Source organism: Oncorhynchus clarkii, chromosome 20 (genome assembly GCF_045791955.1).
Source record: "Oncorhynchus clarkii lewisi isolate Uvic-CL-2024 chromosome 20, UVic_Ocla_1.0, whole genome shotgun sequence".
Classification (NCBI taxonomy): Eukaryota; Metazoa; Chordata; class Actinopteri; order Salmoniformes; family Salmonidae; genus Oncorhynchus; species Oncorhynchus clarkii.
Window position 1 is genome coordinate 1,969,125 of NC_092166.1, and position 21,538 is coordinate 1,990,662.

Genomic DNA, 21,538 nt, shown 5'->3' on the forward strand with positions numbered 1-21,538 from the left:
CATAAACTGTGTTTTGTTCTGCTCTGAACAGTACAGGGGGAGTTATCCCCATGCTATCAATCAATCGCTGTAAAACAAAAACCTTTATTTTCTGGACTCTGTATCCACCTCCCTGACCATTCTGCCTGTCCCTGACCATTCTGCCTGTCCCTGACCATTCTGCCTGTCCCTGACCATTCTGCCTGCCCTGACCATTCTGCCTGTCCCTGACCATTCTGCCTGCCCTGACCATTCTGCCTGTCCCTGACCTCGAGCCTGCCTGACCATTCTGCCTGTCCCTGACCTCGAGCCTGCCTGACCATTCTGCCTGTCCCTGACCTCGAGCCTGCCTGACCATTCTGCCTGTCCCTGACCTCGAGCCTGCCTGACCATTCTGCCTGTCCCTGACCTCGAGCCTGCCTGACCATTCTGCCTGTCCCTGACCTCGAGCCTGCCTGACCATTCTGCCTGTCCCTGACCTCGAGCCTGCCTGACCATTCTGCCTGTCCCTGACCTCGAGCCTGCCTGACCATTCTGCCTGTCCCTGACCTCGAGCCTGCCTGACCATTCTGCCTGTCCCTGACCTCGAGCCTGCCTGACCATTCTGCCTGTCCCTGACCTCGAGCCTGCCTGACCATTCTGCTTGTCCCTGACCTCGAGCCTGCCTGACCATTCTGCCTGCCCTGACCTCGAGCCTGCCTGACCATTCTGCCTGTCCCTGACCTCGAGCCTGCCTGACCATTCTGCCTGTCCCTGACCTCGAGCCTGCCTGACCATTCTGCCTGTCCCTGACCTCGAGCCTGCCTGACCATTCTGCCTGTCCCTGACCTCGAGCCTGCCTGACCATTCTGCCTGTCCCTGACCTCGAGCCTGCCTGACCATTCTGCCTGTCCCTGACCTCGAGCCTGCCTGACCATTCTGCCTGCCCTGACCTCGAGCCTGCCTGACCATTCTGCCTGCCCTGACCTCGAGCCTGCCTGACCATTCTACCATTCTGCCTGCCTGCCTGACCATTCTGCCTGCCCTGACCTCGAGCCTGACCTCGAGGACCTTTGACCTGTCCACAACCATTCTCTTGCCTACTCCTTTTTGGATCAATAAACATCTAAGACTCAAACCATCTGCCTCCCGTGTCTGCATCTAGGTCTCACCTTGTACCCTTATAAGGATAGGATAGGATGGGATAGGATAGATAGGATAGAATAGGATAGGATAGATAGGATAGGACAGGATAGGATGGGATAGAGTACCCTTATTAGGATAGGATGGGATAAGATGGGATAGATAGGATAGGATAGGAAAGGAAACGGTAGATAGAATAGATAGGATAGGATAGGATAGGATAGGATGGGATAGGAATGGATAGATAGGATAGGATAGGACAGGATAGGATGGGATAGAGTACCCTTATAAGGATGGGATAGGGTGGGATAAGATGGGATAGATAGGATAGGATAGTATAGATAGGATGGGATAGGATAGGAAAGGAAAGGATAGATAGGATAGGATAGGATGGGATATATAGGATAGGATATGATAGAAGAGATAGATAGGATAGGATAGATAGGATAGGATAGGATAAATAAGAACTCAAATAAGGAGCAGAGACCTAAAGACTGACTCACATAGGAGCTGAATAACTACAGGGGGAACTATGTTTGTCTCTCCTGTCCCTAGGAGCTGAATAACAGCCGTGATAATGATACATGACTTTTACTGAAGCCTGGAAGCCTGGTCCCATCGATATGACGGAGCACAGTGCCCTCTAGTGGCTTCACTGGATATTCGCCAGACATTCAGACATTCAAACTTCAATAGCTCACAAACTAGTTGAGCTACAGACCTCAGGTTAGACTCTTTATGAAGGAAAAATAAGTGTTCAAAATTGCACAGAGTTTATTTTCTGAGCAAATTGTGTGACGTAGGAAGTGAAATCTGAAACCACTTGAAGCCGGGATGTCCCTCATACCATTTCATTCGCTCTTCCGACTGTCCATCAACTCCTGACTGAACCCTACGTCACAGTCACTGACAAAGCACATGCCTGCGATCGCTACGTCGTAGCGCAGCAGTAGACAATGGTTTCATCACCATAGCACGTTCCGAAATCGATTTTTATAGCCATTCATCTAAAATAATTTGTAAAAAAACAAAAAAACATTCTGTTTGTCAAGTACATACAAGATTAATACGATATGAAAGGCGAGTTCCTAACGAGTCAAGGAAGTCAAGCTCTGAGACTTTCACAGCGATGAGGGGGGCAGATCTTTTCATCGAGAAAGAGCTTCAGAAAATATGCACGTTTACTCCAACACTAAACATAAAAATCAATTTTTTTTTTGCAGAAAGGTGAGACTTGTAACTTTTTTTTGAGTATGCAGCATTTCTAGCTATTGTTTATGGCCCTCTCATAATAAATAATTACTTTTGGAGATTATGTAGATTACATTTTTAATGACATTTAACTGGTTTAAAGGTGAACAGCTTCTTATAGAGAACAACAATATAAACGCAACATAGAAAGTCTTGGTCCCATGTTTCATAAACATTTCTCATTACCAAGATAATCCATCCATCTGACAGGTGTGGCACATCAAGATGCTGATTAAACAGCATCATCATTACACAGGTGCACCTTGTGCTGGGGACACTAACAGGCCACTCTAAAATGTGCAGTTTTGTCACATAACACAATGCCACAGATGTCTCAAGTTTTGAGGGAGAGTGCAATTGGCATGCTGACTGCAGGAATGCCCACCAGAGCTGTTGCCAGAGAATTGAATGTCAATTTCTCTACCATAAGCCTCATCCGCCGTCATTTTAGAGAATTTGGCATTACGTCCAACCGGCCTCACAACCGCAGAACACGTTCCATTTACTGTGCTAACGCGTTCCATTTACTGTGCTAACGCGTTCCATTTACTGTGCTAACGCGTTCCATTTACTGTGCTAACGCGTTCCATTTACTGTGCTAACACGTTCCATTTACTGTGCTAACACGTTCCATTTACTGTGCTAACGCGTTCCATTTACTGTGCTAACACGTTCCATTTACTGTGCTAACGCGTTCCATGTACTGTGCTAACGCGTTCCATTTACTGTGCTAACGCGTTCCATTTACTGTGCTAACGCGTTCCATTTACTGTGCTAACGCGTTCCATTTACTGTGCTAACACGTTCCATGTACTGTGCTAACGCGTTCCATTTACTGTGCTAACGCGTTCCATTTACTGTGCTAACGCGTTCCATTTACTGTGCTAACGCGTTCCATTTACTGTGCTAACACGTTCCATTTACTGTGCTAACGCGTTCCATTTACTGTGCTAACGCGTTCCATTTACTGTGCTAACGCGTTCCATTTACTGTGCTAACGCGTTCCATTTACTGTGCTAACGCGTTCCATTTACTGTGCTTAACGCGTTCCATCTACTGTGCTAACGCGTTCCATTTACTGTGCTAACGCGTTCCATGTACTGTGCTAACGCGTTCCATTTACTGTGCTAACGCGTTCCATGTACTGTGCTAACGCGTTCCATTTACTGTGCTAACACGTTCCATTTACTGTGCTAACGCGTTCCATTTACTGTGCTAACGCGTACCATTTACTGTGCTAACGCGTTCCATTTACTGTGCTAACGCGTTCCATTTACTGTGCTAACGCGTTCCATTTACTGTGCTTAACGCGTTCCATTTACTGTGCTAACGCGTTCCATTTACTGTGCTAACGCGTTCCATTTACTGTGCTAACGCGTTCCATTTACTGTGCTTAACGCGTTCCATTTACTGTGCTAACGCGTTCCATTTACTGTGCTTAACGCGTTCCATTTACTGTGCTAACGCGTTCCATTTACTGTGCTAACGCGTTCCATTTACTGTGCTAACGCGTTCCATTTACTGTGCTAACGCGTTCCATTTACTGTGCTAACGCGTTCCATTTACTGTGCTAACGCTTTCCATGTACTGTGCTAACGCGTTCCATTTACTGGCATAAGTCCTGGATGTTCGGATAACAGTAAAGCAATGAAAACAATCAAGCATCCCAAAATATCTTACGTTAATATATGTAGCTTAAGAAACAAGGTTCATGAAATCAATACATTTCTAGTAACAGATGACATTCATATTCTGACTATCTCTGAAACTCACTTAGATAATGAGTTTGATGATACAGTGGTAGCAATACAATCTACAGAAAAGACAGGAATGCCAGTGGTGGAGGTGTTGCTGTTTATATTCAGAAACACATTCCTGTAAAGCTTAGAGAGGATCTCATGTTAAATACTGTTGAAGTAATATGGCTACAGGTTCATCTGCCTCACCTAAAGCCCATTCTGGTGGGAAGCTGCTATAGACAGTCAGTATCTGGATAATGTTAAATACTGTTGAAGTAATATGGCTACAGGTTCATCTGCCTCACCTAAAGCCCAGTCTGGTGGGAAGCTGCTATAGACAGTCAGTATCTGGATAATGTTAAATACTGTTGAAGTAATATGGCTACAGGTTCATCTGCCTCACCTAAAGCCCATTCTGGTGGGAAGCTGCTATAGACCACCAAGTGTTAACAGTCAGTATCTGGATAACATGTGTGAAATGCTTGATATTGTATGTGATATCAACAGAGAGGTATATTTTCTGGGTGATTTAACTATTGCCTGGCTTTCATCAGGCTGCTCACTCAAGAGAAAGCTTCAAACTGTAACCAGTGCCTTCAACCTGGTTCAGGTTATTGGTCAACCTACCTGGGTAGTTACAAACAGCACAGGAATGAAATCATCATGTATTGATCACATCTTTACTAATACTGCAGAAATTAGCTTTAAAGCAGTATCCAGATCCATCGGATGTAGTGATCACAATATAGTAGCCATATCTAGGAAAACCAAAGTTCCAAAGGCTGGGCCTAATATAGTGTGTAAGAGGTCATACAATCCGTTTTGTAGTGATTCCCATGTTGTTGATGTAAAGAATAGTTGTTGGTCTGTGGTGTGTAATGAGGAGCAACCAGATGCTGCAATAGACACATTTATGAAACTACTTATTCCAGTTACTAATAAACACCCATTAAGAAAATGTTACATGACTGTAAAACCTGTTAAATCCCCTGTGGATTGATGAGGAATTTGAAAAAGTGTCTGGTTGAGAGGGACGAGGCAAAAGGGATGGCAAATCAGTCTGGCTGCACAAACAACTGGCAAACTTATAGCAAATGGAGAAATCACAACCGATTGGCTGAGAAATCATGTGACTAAACTGAATGAAAAGAGGAAGAAACTACACTATGAAACCAAGACACATGATAAAGAATGAAACGCTTTGGAGCATCTTAAATGACATTATGGGAAAAAAAGGCAAACTCAACTCCACCACAAAACCGACTGATATCGCCAAGAACTTTAATGATTTTTTCATTGGCAAGATTAGCAAGCTTAGGCATGACATGCCAGCAACTAACACTACACATCCAAGTATATCTGACCAAATTATGAAAGACAAACATTGTAATTTAAATTCTGTAAAGTTAGTGTGGAAGAGGTGAAACAATGATTGCTGTTTATCAACAATGACAAGCCACCTGGGTCTGACAACTTGAATGGAAAATGACTGAGGATAATAGCGGACAATATTGCCACTCCTATTTGCCACGCCTTCAATTTAAGCCTACTAGAGAGTGTGTTCCCTCAGCCCTGGAGGGGAAATAGTCATTCTGCTTCCCAAGAATAGTAAAGCCCCCTTTACTGGCTCAAATAGCCAACCAATCAGCCTGTATCAACCCTTAGTAAACTTCTGGAAAAAATGGTGTTTGACCAGATATAATGCCATTTCCCAGTAAACAAATTGACAGACTTTCAGCACGGTTATGGGGAAGGATATTCAACAAGCACAGCACTTACACAAATGAATGATGACTGGCTGAGAGGAATTGATGATAAAAAGATTATGGGATCCATAATAAACCCCAGGAAGAGTAGCTGCTGCCTTGGCAGGAACTAATGGGGATCCATAATAAACCCCAGGAAGAGTAGCTGCTGCCTTGGCAGGAACTAATGGGGATCCATAATAAACCCCAGGAAGAGTAGCTGTTGCCTTGGCAGGAACTAATGGGGATCCATAATAAACCCTAGGAAGAGTAGCTGCTGTCTTGGCAGGAACTAATGGGGATTCATAATAAACCCCAGGAAGAGTAGCTGCTGTCTTGGCAGGAACTAATGGGGATCCATAATAAACCCCAGGAAGAGTAGCTGGTGCCTTGGCAGGAACTAATGGGGATCCATAATAAACCCCAGGAAGAGTAGCTGTTGCCTTGGCAGGAACTAATGGGGATCCATAATAAACCCTAGGAAGAGTAGCTGCTGTCTTGGCAGGAACTAATGGGGATTCATAATAAACAACAGGAAGAGTAGCTGCTGTCTTGGCAGGAACTAATGGGGATCCATAATAAATGCCAGGAAGAGTAGCTGCTGCCTTGGCATGAACTAATGGGGATCCATATTAAACCCCAGGAAGAGTAGCTGCTGCCTTGGCAGGAACTAATGGGGATCCATAATAAACCCCAGGAATAGTAGCAGGTGCCTTGGCAGGAACTAATGGGGATCCATATTAAACCCCAGGAAGAGTAGCTGCTGCATTGGCAGGAACTAATGGGGATCCATATTAAACCCCTGGAAGAGTAGCTGCTGCCTTGGCAGGAACTAATGGGGATCCATGATAAACCCCAGGAAGAGTAGCTGATGCCTTGGCAGGAACTAATGGGGATCCACAAAAAAACCCAGGAAGAGTAGCTGGTGCCTTGGCAGGAACTAATGGGGATCCATATTAAACCCCAGGAAGAGTAGCTGGTGCCTTGGCAGGAACTAATGGGGATCCATATTAAACCCCAGGAAGAGTAGCTGGTGCCTTGGCAGGAACTAATGGGGATCCATATTAAACCCCAGGAAGAGTAGCTGCTGCCCTGGCAGGAACTAATGGGGATCCATAATAAACCCCTGGAAGAGTAGCTGCTGCCTTGACAGGAACTAATGGGGATCCATAAAAAACCCCAGGAAGAGTAGCTGATGCCTTGGCAGGAACTAATGGGGATCCATAATAAACCCCAGGAAGAGTAGCTGCTGCCTTGGCAGGAACTAATGGGGATCCATAATAAACCCCAGGAAGAGTAGCTGCTGCCTTGGCAGGAACTAATGGGGATCCATAATAAACCCCAGGAAGAGTAGCTGCTGCCTAGGTGACGCTACAAGCTTGGCACATTGTATTTGGGGAGTTTCTCCCATTCTTCTCTGCAGATCCTCTCAAGCTCTGTCAGGTTGGGTGGGGAGCGTTGCTGCACAGCTATTTTCAGGTCTCTCCAGAGATGTTCAATCGGGTTCAAGTCCAGGCTCTGGCTGGGCCACTCATTCAGAGACTTGTCCCAAAGTCACGCCTGCGTTATCTTGGCTGTGTGCTTAGGGTCGTTGTCCTATTGGAAGGTGAACCTTCGTCCCAGTCTGAGGTCCTGAGCGCTCTGAGGCAGGTTTTCATCAAGGAGATATCTGTACTTTGCTCCGTTCATCTTTAGCTCAATCCTGACTAGTCTCCCAGTCCCTGCCGCTGAAAAACATCCCCACAGCATGATGCTGCCACCACCATGCTTCACCGGAGGGATGGTGCCAGGTTTCCTCCAGATGTGATGCTTGGCATTCAGGCCAAAGAGTTCAATCTTGGTTTTATCAGACCAGAGAATCTTGTTTCTCATGGTCAGAGTCTTTAGGTGCCTTTTGGCAAACTCTAAGCGGGCTGTCATTTGCCTTTTATGGACAAGTGGCTTACGTCTGGCCACACTACCATAAAGGCCTAATTGGTGGAGTACTGCAGAGATAGATGGTTGTCCTTCTGGAATGCTCTCCTATCTCCACAGAGGAACTCAAGAGCTCTGTCAGAGTGACCATCGGGTTTTTGGTCACCTCCCTGACCACGACCCTTCTCCCTCGATTGCTCAGTTTGACCGGGCGGCCAGCTCTAAGAAGAGTCTTGGTGGTTCCAAACTTCTTCCATTTATGAATGATGGAGCTCACTGTGTTTTTGGGGACCTTCAAGGCTGCTATAAGGTTTTGGTACCCTTCCCCAGATCTGTGCCTCGACACAATCCTGTCTCGGAGCTCTACAGACAATTCTTCATGGCTTGGTTTTTACTCTGACATGCACTGTCAACTGTGGGACCTTATATAGACAGGTGTGTGCCTTTCCAAATCATGTCCAATCAATTGAATTTACCACAGGTGGACTCCAATCAAGTTGTAGAAACATCTCAAGGATGATCAATGGAACAGGATGCACCTGAGCTCAACTTCAAATCTCATAGCAAAGGGGTCTGAATAGGTAAACAGGGATTTCTGTTTTTTGTTTTTAATTGATTTGTAAAAATGTCAGAAAACCTGTTTTATCTTTGTCATTATGGGGCATTGTGATGTCATTATGGGGTACTGTGTGTAGATTGCTGAGGAAATTGATTTATTTCATCCATGTTAGAATAAGGATGTAACGTAACAAAATGTGGAAAAAGTCAAGGGGTCTGAATACTTTCCGAATGCACTGAATATATATTATTTTAACCATATTAATGAAATATTAATGAAATTGGAGCCAAGTCTCATATGCGCCAAAATACAGACCAGAGATGTGACCCTCCTAGTCTATCAAAAGCTTTTTCTGCATGAAGAGATAATACAAGGTAAAAATCTGTTGTTCTGCCCCTGAACAAGGCAGTTAACCCACTGTTCCTAGGCCGTCATTGAAAATAAGAATTTGTTCATAACTGACTTGCTTAGTTAAATAAAATTCACATAGCAATTTATGGGAGATACTATTTTGTCGAAAATAATTAGAAACGTTTCCCTGCTTCCAAAATCCCATTTCAGCCACCTGTCCGTTGAATCACAGCAGTAATAATTTTGGCACATTCAAGTATATCCTGGGTGGTGCACAGTCTGGTCACACATAGATGACGGTAGTTCAATTTCCAGGTTGCTGAACTGCATTTGGAGATATCCGAAGAAGAGCTGCTCTTACAATCTCGCGATATCTGACACCGTCAAACTTCCCCATGAACCCTTGCGTGTTCTCTTTCTACCCGGCGCCTTAGAATGGGTACGTGTTTTCATCTTCTGGTCGCTGCGAAAATCCTTGTCCATCAGTTGTTTTACATCAGGACTATATCTAAGATGGTTTGGCATGTTAAATTGTATTTTAATATCAAATGGTTATGTTGTTAAATTATACGGATAACACATTTGATAGTTTTTAAAACGGGAGTTATTGTTTTACAATGTCTTGACATGTAACAAGATGGCGGCTCTCATGGGCTAGTCTACAGTTGACATGCAATTGAGCCTAATTTGCAACTATTTCTCGAATTGCACTCAGTCGCTTGTAATATTTACTGTTTCTAAGTCTAGTTTATCCCCTTAACGTTAATCTACATTTCTGGGTTGCATGGTTTGGTTGAAATTTTGCTTGCAAGTCCTCGTTAACTCTAGTTAGTGGTGTAGCAGTGGTGCGCTAGGCCTTCGGATGTCTCCCACGTTTTCGCTCACGGAGTTTATTACTTTGCATCGCGACCAACTCGGCATTGTTACGAAGTTTATATCTACTAGACTGTGCAGTGTCTACTAAGCTAGATAGTCATGTCAGCTGGCTACTCTTTTCACCATGACACTATGCTAATGGCTACTCACAGCCACGCTAGCGCAGGGGAACGTGCCATGTGTACTTGGCTGGCTGGTGGTACTGCAGTGGTTTCCTACCCAGGGACACCTAAGACCCCCTGGGGATACTTGAGAAGAACTGAGACCATAGGTCTTCTGGTAAATTGCACTCTATTCGGAGTAGTTGTGTGCTTGAGTGAAAATGATGACAATTAGGTTTCTGACATTACAGTGCGGATAACCACCTTGGAGAACTGACACTCAAAAGCACGTTGAAAGTAACTTTTGTTGTGTTAATTCGGCAGTTTGCTCCTTTCTCACCAGTGTCTTGCCTCATGTTTCTTGTGACCCAGGTATCTCTAGGGACAACTGGCATAAACGCCGCAAGACCGGCGGCAAACGAAAGCCCTACCACAAGAAGAGGAAGTATGAGCTGGGTCGCCCTCCTGCCAACACCAAGGTAAAGACCACTCCGAACCACCTCTAGTGATTCCAGGGGTGGCCTGAGTTATAGTAACCTCAACATAGACTTGATGCCTGTGATATTGCTGTGTGGGAATGGGCACTGGTTGCTAGTTCAACGGGAGTGTGGATGATTAGACATTGACCATAGGTAGGTCTGTTTTGACCGTTTTGGATCAAAGTTTAGGACCTACCAATGATCCGGACTGTCATAGTTACACTGACACACCAATACTGAACAATGGGACATGTGTAGCCGTCGTAGCGCAATTAATTAACTTATTACGCATTTTTCTTGGTTTTCTGCTAAAAACAAATGTTTTCCTAGATTGGACCTCGCCGTATTCACACGGTGAGGACCCGCGGCGGTAACAAGAAGTACCGAGCTCTGAGGGTCGACGTGGGCAACTTCTCCTGGGGCTCTGAGTGTAAGTCTCTCGTCACTCTTGTTCTTTATGGTAATCAGTTGGAGGGTGATGGTGACGTCTTTCTGTGAAGATACCCATGTCCAGTTCTGCTACTGAATGCTTGTGACGATATTCGTGACTCTGAGAAAGACAAAAGCTAGATTTAGTGATTAAAACCAAACTGAATTGAACTCTTATTTCCCCCATACTACAGCCTATTCGGGTTTTAATGCTACATCGAATGGTCGTTGTGTTCGTTCTCCAGGCCGCTCTTCAATGTTTCATACCTGTTCATTATTAACTTTCATACCTCCAGTAGTTTCACATCATTTTGCTACGTAGGTGGTATTGACACAGTCTTTATTCTTCAGGCTGCACTCGTAAAACCAGGATCATTGATGTGGTGTACAACGCCTCTAACAACGAGTTGGTGAGAACCAAGACCTTGGTGAAGAACTGCATCGTTCTCGTCGACAGCCTGCCTTACAGGCAGTGGTATGAGGCCCACTTCGCCACTCCTCTGGGGCGCAAGAAGGGAGCCAAGTTGGTATGTACTAAAAGACTGGCGCCTATGTGTTTCCTTACATAGTGAACTACCTCTGCCAAGCTCTTATGCTGGTATGTACCAGTCAACAGATTTGTGTCCCAAATGGCTCCCCTTTTCTCATACTCTCTTTTTGCGTAAGGCAGACAAGATTTGAGTGTCCAGGTCCCTGTGAAACATTCATGTTTGTCCATAATATTGATTAGAATCTCTGGTTTTTCTATGAAGATAACTTTGTTCAGTTCTGCTACTGAGTGACTGATTGATATTCGTGGCTCTGAGAATGACCTTGGATTTATTACAATACAAGAGAACTTAGTGACACTAAATGTTTCTGTGGAATTGAATGTTCTGAAATTGCAGCTAAATTACTAGTGCCGTTACCATGGGGATAGCTACACTTGGCAGCTGCTCTAGTCAATCACAGGTGTTATATTGCAGCATTGTGCCCATTTAATTGCCTAACGTCAATCGGTCTCATGTGTTAGACTCCAGAGGAGGAGGAGGTGATCAACAAGAAGAGGTCGAAGAAGATTCAGAAGAAGTTTGATGAGCGCAAGAAGAACTGCAAGATCAGCCCTCTCCTGGAGGAACAGTTCATGCAGGGGAAACTCCTCGGTGAGTCTACAACCTGTTTCTACTGGGCAGCACTGCCGGCTCGGGAGACTCTCTCTCCGGGGCATTTTGAGTAGGGCGGTATTAGGATCTGTTCATATCAGATATCTTATTCAAAGTCAACTGATCCTCTATCAGCACACTTACTCAGCTTTGTGGATCCAGGCCTTAATTATAGTACTGCTCTTCAATCTGATGTGCCTTTTTCTGATGGGACTTCTGTTAATTGCTAGTTGGTAATAATTGTACCTTTCTCTCCATGTCTTGCCCCTCCTATTGCATTCTCCAACTTCACCCCCCCCCTTCTCCACTAACCATCTTCCGTTTCATGTCCTGCAGCCTGCATTGCCTCCAAGCCCGGCCAGTGCGGCAGGGTGGATGGCTACGTGTTGGAGGGCAAGGAGCTGGAGTTCTACCTGAGGAAAATCAAAGCCAAGAAGGGCAAATAGATCTGCTGTTTTGATACGTCAATAAAAACACACATCCCACATCGTTTGTCAACGTCTTGTTTCTTTCTAGCTTTATGATCTTCTTGGGTGGTTGACTACTGTAGAGTACGTTTTACATTTTGTAATTTAACTCGACTAACTCTGTTTTGATTCCTGGACTTGGTGTTTCTAAAATGGTTGCAGTAGACAGCCTTCCTTAGTGGTTAAATCAGGGGTAACGAGTCTAATCTTCCAATAGGGTTTTGTTTGGTGTTTTTTTGCTGCTGTCGCATTGTCTAGTGCCAGGTCTGCCATCTCCATGGCTCTCCTGTCTCATTCCAATGCCAAATCAACCTCCGCCACAGGCAGAAGGGCTGGCCACAACACTGGCCCCTCCCTTTCGATGGCAGAGAACAACACGAAAGGTTCTTCATTGACATCTGATTAAATAAAGTGAAATGTTGATCTGATTTATTTGTATGATTTTTGGGTGAAGTTGATTGATTTAACAGAATTGGGTAATGAGATTTTCTAGTCGCCTCTTGCCTGAACTCCATTGTACCTTTTGGGGGTCTAAATTCCAAATGAAAGTTTACTGCATAGGGGTTTTCAGGACTTAGTGATTATAGAATATTTGCATGGAGTCTTTCAGAAATTGTATCCTGTCCAGTCTTTCACTGGTCTGGTTAGAATGTAGATGCTCGGCCACCTAAAGGACTTCTCTCTGAGGTCTTACCATCCAAAAACCTGTTTCAGCAGGGCAGCCCCATTTGGGACATCTTTGAATAGTCAACTGGGTGGGACTTGCTATGGGTTAAATTGGCATCACATTCCGTTTGTGTTACCAGGTGGGATCTGGCAGATTGAACAACAGGCCATATAGGTGGATGGAGGATTTACCCTTGTCTGAGACCGCAGCGGCGTTTGAGTATTTCCTTGCTAAAGTAGTATATTTTCTTAATTGCCTGATTACGCCCAGCTCGTGGGACACCCCAAAAACTATTAAAGTCGTACTTTAAAGCATTTTACTTTGAGTACTTCACACCACTGGCTGTCCATGGGACTGATTTCTGTGTGTGTGAGCAAGTTAAACACATGTTGACACCCTACTTGTAGATTAGGTCATTTTTCACGCTAGAAATAGTGGCGGAACTGCCTTTTATGTGGAAATATTGATTTAGTAACTATCATATCGAAGTAAATGTGGAGTCACGTAATGATATGGTGTGTGGTCCTCCCACTAGGACTTGGGAAACCGTGCAGTTTATTAGGCAACAGATGAAAAAAGTTATAATGAACTTCACAGGGCGGTGAAAGTGCACAGTGATCTTGATTCTCCTTTATAATAAATATCGAGTCTTATTCTGGTGGTCGATGTTTTGACAAATTAAATCTTATCCATAGTAATGTTACAGGATCATCGGTAGAGATGGAAACACATTGAACTTTATATTTTTATTCTGTACATGGAAACTTAAGCGAATAAATCCGTAGCGGGATGTTAATATTGTAATGAAACAGCAGTCTCGGGTCTCGAGCCCGAAGTCCAGCGTGCTGTCGACTGCGCCACCAAAGCATGCTTAAACCCAGGCTCGTTACAATATAATGCCCTACATCATCACACACTGGTTTTGATCCACAACAAGTCACTTTGGTGGAAACATATTTTATATTTTCATAATGTGGATTTTAGAATATTTGCATGAAACATCGGTCACCGATTGGATGGAAACCTCCTGAGCTGCTTTCCCACACATTTAGTCTTGTCCTGGACTAGCCTGTGGAGTCAGTCATACATTATACCAGCAGTACATTTGCAGTATTTTGTAGCAAATTGCAGTGGGAATGTGTGCAATGATTGCCTGAAATAAGGGTTCCAAACCACAGCATAGTACAACCTAGGATATGTCCAGTTTAGTAGAGATGTAGTACAACACAGGGTTCACACAGCAGGTGCTGACAGTCTGAACGACAGTGTCCTTACACGGTAATATCTAATATCCTTACAGGGTAATATCTAATGTCCTTACAGGGTAATGTCCTTATAGGGTCATTTCTAATGTTCTTACAGGGTAATATCCTTACAGGGTAATGTCCTTACAGGGTAATATCCTTACAGGATAATGTCTAATGTCCTTACAGGGTAATATCCTTACAGGGTAATGTCCTTACAGGGTAATATCCTTACAGGGTAATGTCCTTACAGGGTAATATCTTTACAGTGTAATATCCTTACAGGGTAATGTCCTTACAGGGTAATATCCTTACAGGGTAATGCCTAATGTCCTTACAGGGTAATATCTAATGTCCTTACAGTGTAATGTCCTTACAGGGTAATGTCCTTACAGAGTAATTTATAATGTCCTTACAGGGTAATGTCCTTACATGGTAATATCTAATATCCTTACAGGGTAATATCTAATGTCCTTACAGGGTAATATCTAATATCCTTACAAGGTTATGTCCTTACAGGGTAATATCTAATGTACTTACAGGGTAATATCCTTACAGGGTAATATCTAATGTCCTTACAGGGTAATATCTAATGTCCTTACAGGGTAATATCCAATGTCCTTACAGGGTAATATCTAATGTCCTTACAGGGTAATATCTAATATCCTTACAGGGTAATATCTAATGTCCTTACAGGGTAATATCCAATGTCCTTACAGGGTAATATCCTTACAGGGTAATATCTAATGTCCTTACAGGGTAATATCTAATATCCTTACAGGGTAATATCTAATGTCCTTACAGGGTAATATCTAATGCCCTTACAGGGTAATATCCTTACAGGGTAATATCTAATGTCCTTACAGGGTAATATCTAATGTCCTTACAGGGTAATATCCATACAGGGTAATGTCTAATGTCCTTACAGGGTAATATCTAATGTCCTTACAGTGTAATGTCCTTACAGGGTAATGTCCTTACAGAGTAATTTCTAATGTCCTTACAGGGTAATGTCCTTACATGGTAATATCTAATATCCTTACAGGGTAATATCTAATGTCCTTGCAGGGTAGTATCTAATGTCCTTACAGGGTAATATCCTTACAGGGTGATATCTAATGTCCTTACAGGGTAATATCCATACAGGGTAATATCTAATGTCCTTACAGGGTAATATCTAATATCCTTACAGGGTGATATCTAATGTCCTTACAGGGTAATATCCATACAGGGTAATATCTAATGTCCTTACAGGGTAATAACTAATATCCTTACAGGGTAATATCTAATGTCCTTACAGGGTAATATCTAATATCCTTACAGGGTAATATCTAATGTCCTTACAGGGTAATATCTAATGTCCTTACAGGGTAATATCCTTACATGGTAATGTCCTTACAGGGTAATATCTAATGTCCTTACAGGGTAATATCCTTACAGGGTAATGTCCTTACAGAGTAATATCCTTACAGTGCTCAGCTGGGGGAAGTCAAAACAATTATGATTACCTCCCAAATGGCACCCTATTCCCTATATAATGCACTACTTTAGACCAGAGCCCTGTGGGCCCAGGTCAAAACTAGGGTGATATATAGGCAATAGAGTGAAATATAGGTAATAGAGAGATATGTATGGAATCAAATCAAAGTTTATTTGTCACGTGCTCCGAATACAACAGGCGGGACACAATGCAAATAGTCCAGGTAGCCATTTGATTGGCTGTTCAGGAGTCTTATGGCTTGGGGGTCAAAACTGTTGAGAAGCCTTTTTGTCCGAGACTTGGCACTCCAGTACCTCTTGCCATGCGGTAGTAGAGCGAACAGTCTATGACTGTGGTGGCTGGGGTCTTTGGCAATTTTTAGGGCCTTCCTCTGACACCGCCTGGTGTAGAGGTCCTGGATGGCAGGCAGCTTAGCCCCAGTGATGTACTGGGCCGTACGCACTACCCTCTGTAGTGCCTTGGGGTCGGAGGCCGAGCAGTTGCTGTACCAGGCAGTGATGCAACCGGTCAGAATGCTCTCGATGTTGCAGCTGTAGAACCTTTTGAGGATCTCAGGACCCATGCCAAATCTTTTTAGTTTCCTGAGGGGGAATAGGCTTTGTCGTGCCCTCTTCACGACTGTCTTGGTGTGTTTGGACCAATCTAGTTTGTTGTTGATGTGGACACCAAGGAACTTGAAGCTCTCAACCTGCTCCACTACAGTCCCGTCGATGAGAATGGGGACGTACTCGGTCCTCCCTTTCCTGTAGCCCACAATCATCTCCTCAGTCTTGGTTACGTTGAGGGATAGGTTGTTATTCTGGCACCACCCGGCCAGGTCTCTGACCTCCCTATAGGCTGTCTCGTTGTTGTCGGTGATCAGGTCTACCACTGTTGTCTCACTTTTCTTAAACTGAAGCACATGGAACGAAACAGGGATAAACGTACCTGAATTTTTCCAATAGAAACTCTTGTTTGCAGCTGTTGGACTAATGATTACACCCTAGATCAGCTAGATGCAGGTAAGACTGGACTAATGATTACACCCTAGATCAGCCAGATGCAGGCCAGAGGTGATACTGTTGGACTAATGATTACACCCTAGATCAGCCAGATGCAGGTAAGACTGGACTAATGATTACACCCTAGATCAGCTAGATGCAGGCCAGAGGTGATACTGTTGGACTAATGATTACACCCTAGATCAGCCAGATGCAGGTAAGACTGGACTAATGATTACACCCTAGATCAGCCAGATGCAGGCCAGAGGTGATACTGTTGGACTAATGATTACACCCTAGATCAGCTAGATGCAGGCAGGTAAGAGGTGATACTGTTGGACTAATGATTACACCCTAGATCAGCCAGATGCAGGTAAGACTGGACTAATGATTACACCCTAGATCAGCTAGATGCAGGTAAGAGGTGATACTGTTGGACTAATGATTACACCCTAGATCAGCTAGATACAGGTAAGAGGTGATACTGTTGGACTAATGATTACACCCTAGATCAGCTAGATACAGGTAAGAGGTGATACTGTTGGACTAATGATTACACCCTAGATCCGCTAGATGCAGGTAAGAGGTGATACTGTTGGACTAATGATTACACCCTAGATCAGCTAGATGCAGGTAAGAGGTGATACTGTGGGACTAATGATTACACCCTAGATCAGCTAGATGCAGGTAAGAGTGGACTAATGATTACACCCTAGATCAGCTAGATACAGGTAAGAGGTGATACTGTTGGACTAATGATCACACCCTAGATCAGCTAGATACAGGTAAGACTGGACTAATGATTACACCCTAGATCAGCTAGATGCAGGTAAGAGGTGATACTGTTGGACTAATGATCACACCCTAGATCAGCTAGATACAGGTAAGACTGGACTAATGATTACACCCTAGATCAGCTAGATACAGGTAAGTGGTGATACTGTGGGACTAATGATTACACCCTAGATCAGCTAGATGCAGGTAAGAGGTGGTACTGTGGGACTAATGACTACACCCTAAATCAGCTAGATGCAGGTAAGAGGTGATACTGTGGGACTAATGATTACACCCTAGATCAGCTAGATGCAGGTAAGAGGTGATACTGTGGGACTAATGATTACACCCTAGATCCGCTAGATGCAGGTAAGAGGGGATTCTGTGGGACTAATGACTGCACCCTAGATCAGCTAGATACAGGTAAGAGTGTGCATGCAGGTATTGAATGTCTCTGTCTGTCACCTCAAATTTGTCTCTCGACCTGTGTGCACCTACGTTGTAAACTTTCATTCATAGGCCAGGTTGTAGCAACCTCATGATGAGTACAGGGAACAGTAGAGTATCATGTAGTAACCTAAACCTGTCACTGTTACAGTGAACTGGGTGAATATGAATGACTGTAACCTAAACCTATCACTGTTACATTGAACTGGGTGGATATGAATGACTGTAACCTAAACCTGTCACTGTTACATTGAACTGGGTGAATAATGGAATATGAATGACAGTAACCTAAACCTGTCACTGTTACATTGAACTGGGTGGATATGAATGACTGTAACCTAAACCTGTCACTGTTACATTGAACTGGGTGAATAATGGAATATGAATGACAGTAACCTAAACCTGTCACTGTTACATTGACCTGGGTGGATATGAATGACAGTAACCTAAACCTGTCACTGTTACATTGACCTGGGTGGATATGAATGACAGTAACCTAAACCTGTCACTGTTACATTGACCTGGGTGGATATGAGTGACAGTAACCTAAACCTATCACTGTTACATTGACCTGGGTGAATGACAGTAACCTAAACCTGTCACTGTTACATTGAACTGGGTGAATGACAGTAACCTAAACCTGTCACTGTTACATTGAACTGGGTGGATATGAATGACAGTAACCTAAACCTATCACTGTTACATTGAACTGGGTGGATATGAATGACAGTAACCTAAACCTGTCACTGTTACATTGACCTGGGTGGATATGAATGACAGTAACCTAAACCTGTCACTGTTACATTGACCTGGGTGGATATGAATGACAGTAACCTAAACCTGTCACTGTTACATTGAACTGGGTGGATATGAATGACAGTAACCTAAACCTATCACTGTTACATTGACCTGGGTGGATATGAATGACAGTAACCTAAACCTATTGATGTTACATTGACCTGGGTGGATATGAATGACAGTAACCTAAACCTGTCACTGTTACATTGACCTGGGTGGATATGAATGACAGTAACCTAAACCTATCACTGTTACATTGACCTGGGTGGATATGAATGACAGTAACCTAAACCTGTCACTGTTACATTGAACTGGGTGAATAATGGAATATGAATGACAGTAACCTAAACCTGTCACTGTTACATTGACCTGGGTGGATATGAATGACAGTAACCTAAACCCATCACTGTTACATTGAACTGGGTGAATATGAATGATAGTAACCTAAACTTGTCACTGTTACATTGACCTGGGTGGATATGAATGACAGTAACCTAAACCTGTCACTGTTACATTGAACTGGGTGGATATGAATGACAGTAACCTAAACCCATCACTGTTACATTGAACTGGGTGGATATGAATGACAGTAACCTAAACCCTATTGATGTTACATTGACCTGGGTGAATATGAATGACAGTAACCTAAACCTATCACTGTTACATTGAGCTGGGTGGATATGAATGACAGTAACCTAAACCTATCACTGTTACATTGACCTGGGTGGATATGAATGACAGTAACCTAAACCTGTCACTGTTACATTGAACTGGGTGGATATGAATGACAGTAACCTAAACCTGTCACTGTTACATTGACCTGGGTGGATATGAATGACAGTAACCTAAACCCATCACTGTTACATTGAACTGGGTGGATATGAATGACAGTAACCTAAACCTGTCACTGTTACATTGAACTGGGTGGATATGAATGACAGTAACCTAAACCTATTGATGTTACATTGAGCTGGGTGAATATGAATGACAGTAACCTAAACCTGTCACTGTTACATTGAACTGGGTGAATATGAATGACAGTAACCTAAACCTGTCACTGTTACATTGAACTGGGTGAATATGAATGACAGTAACCTAAACCTGTCACTGTTACATTGACCTGGGTGAATATGAATGACAGTAACCTAAACCTGTCACTGTTACATTGAACTGGGTGAATATGAATGACAGTAACCTAAACCTGTCACTGTTACATTGAACTGGGTGAATATGAATGACAGTAACCTAAACCTATCACTGTTACATTGAGCTGGGTGAATGACAGTAACCTAAACCTGTCACTGTTACATTGAACTGGGTGAATGACAGTAACCTAAACCTGTCACTGTTACATTGAACTGGGTGAATATGAATGACAGTAACCTAAACCTGTCACTGTTACATTGAACTGGGTGAATGACAGTAACCTAAACCTGTCACTGTTACATTGACCTGGGTGGATATGAATGACAGTAACCTAAACCTGTCACTGTTACATTGAACTGGGTGAATATGAATGACAGTAACCTAAACCTGTCACTGGTACATTGAACTGGGTGAATATGAATGACAGTATCCTAAACCTGTCACTGTTACATTGAACTGGGTGAATATGAATGACAGTAACCTAAACCTATCACTGTTACAATGAGCTGGGTGAATGACAGAAACCTAAACCTGTCACTGTTACATTGAACTGGGTGAATATGAATGACAGTCATCCAATATGCTGTAATAGAAATAAGGCTATTGGTGTGGATACAGTATGCAGAATAATGGTTGCTTTAGGTCCATAACACCCTTTTTGCTGCTCTGTGGTTTAAGATGTCAACAGTTGGTGTGTTAAATGTATTTGTGTGAAGATTGTAACTTGTGAAAATCTAACTTATAAAATTCGTGTTGACAACAAAGGGAAAGGAAAAAAGTTCCTCCAGCTGTACCTCCAGCTCGTCTACCTCACGATGTACGATGTTCAAACTGATATACCTCCAGCTCGTCTACCTCACGATGTACGATGTTCAAACTGATTTACCTCCAGCTCGTCTACCTCACGATGTACGATGTTCAAACTGATTTACCTCCAGCTCGTCTACCTCACGATGTACGATGTTCAAACTGATTTACCTCCAGCTCGTCTACCTCACGATGTACGATGTTCAAACTGATTTACCTCCAGCTCGTCTACCTCACGATGTACGATGTTCAAACTGATTTACCTCCAGCTCGTCTACCTCACGATGTACGATGTTCAAACTGATATACCTCCAGCTCGTCCACCTCACGATGTTCAAACTGATATACCTCCAGCTCGTCCACCTCACAATGTTCAAACTGATATACCTCCAGCTCGTCCACCTCACGATGTTCAAACTGATTTACCTCCAGCTCGTCTACCTCACGATGTACGATGTTCAAACTGATATACCTCCAGCTCGTCCACCTCACGATGTTCAAACTGATATACCTCCAGCTCGTCTACCTCACGATGTTCAAACTGATATACCTCCAGCTCGTCCACCTCACGATGTTCAAACTGATTTACCTCCAGCTCGTCTACCTCACGATGTACGATGTTCAAACTGATATACCTCCAGCTCGTCCACCTCACGATGTTCAAACTGATATACCTCCAGCTCGTCCACCTCACAATGTTCAAACTGATATACCTCCAGCTCGTCCACCTCACGATGTTCAAACTGATTTACCTCCAGCTCGTCTACCTCACTATGTTCAAACTGATATACCTCCAGCTCGTCCACCTCACGATGTTCAAACTGATTTACCTCCAGCTCGTCTACCTCACTATTTTCAAACTGATTTACCTCCAGCTCGTCCACCTCACAATGTTCAAACTGATTTACCTCCAGCTCGTCTACCTCACGATGTTCAAACTGATTTACCTCCAGCTCGTCTACCTCACAATGTACAATGTTTAAACTGATTTACCTCCAGCTCGTCTACCTCACGATGTTC

General features: G+C 43.5%; 1 protein-coding gene and 2 non-coding genes across 3 annotated transcripts; all 3 read left to right on the top strand.

The window, feature by feature from the left end:
- Window positions 1–9,039: 9,039 nt before the first annotated feature.
- LOC139375774 (small ribosomal subunit protein eS8) lies at window positions 9,040–12,174 on the top strand. Its single transcript, XM_071117612.1, has 6 exons — window positions 9,040–9,099; window positions 10,010–10,116; window positions 10,447–10,546; window positions 10,897–11,072; window positions 11,558–11,687; window positions 12,024–12,174. The coding sequence occupies exons 1-6, from the start codon at window positions 9,096–9,098 to the stop codon at window positions 12,131–12,133; spliced, it is 627 nt and encodes a 208-aa protein (XP_070973713.1). The 5' UTR covers window positions 9,040–9,095; the 3' UTR covers window positions 12,134–12,174.
- LOC139377760 (small nucleolar RNA SNORD38) lies at window positions 10,606–10,674 on the top strand. Its single transcript, XR_011628232.1, has one exon. It is a non-coding gene; the product is annotated as a small nucleolar RNA SNORD38 (small nucleolar RNA).
- Window positions 12,175–12,399: 225 nt separating the features above from the next.
- Window positions 12,400–12,531, top strand: LOC139377770 (small nucleolar RNA SNORA35). The gene has a single exon (XR_011628241.1). It is a non-coding gene; the product is annotated as a small nucleolar RNA SNORA35 (small nucleolar RNA).
- The last annotated feature ends 9,007 nt before the right edge of the window (window positions 12,532–21,538 follow it).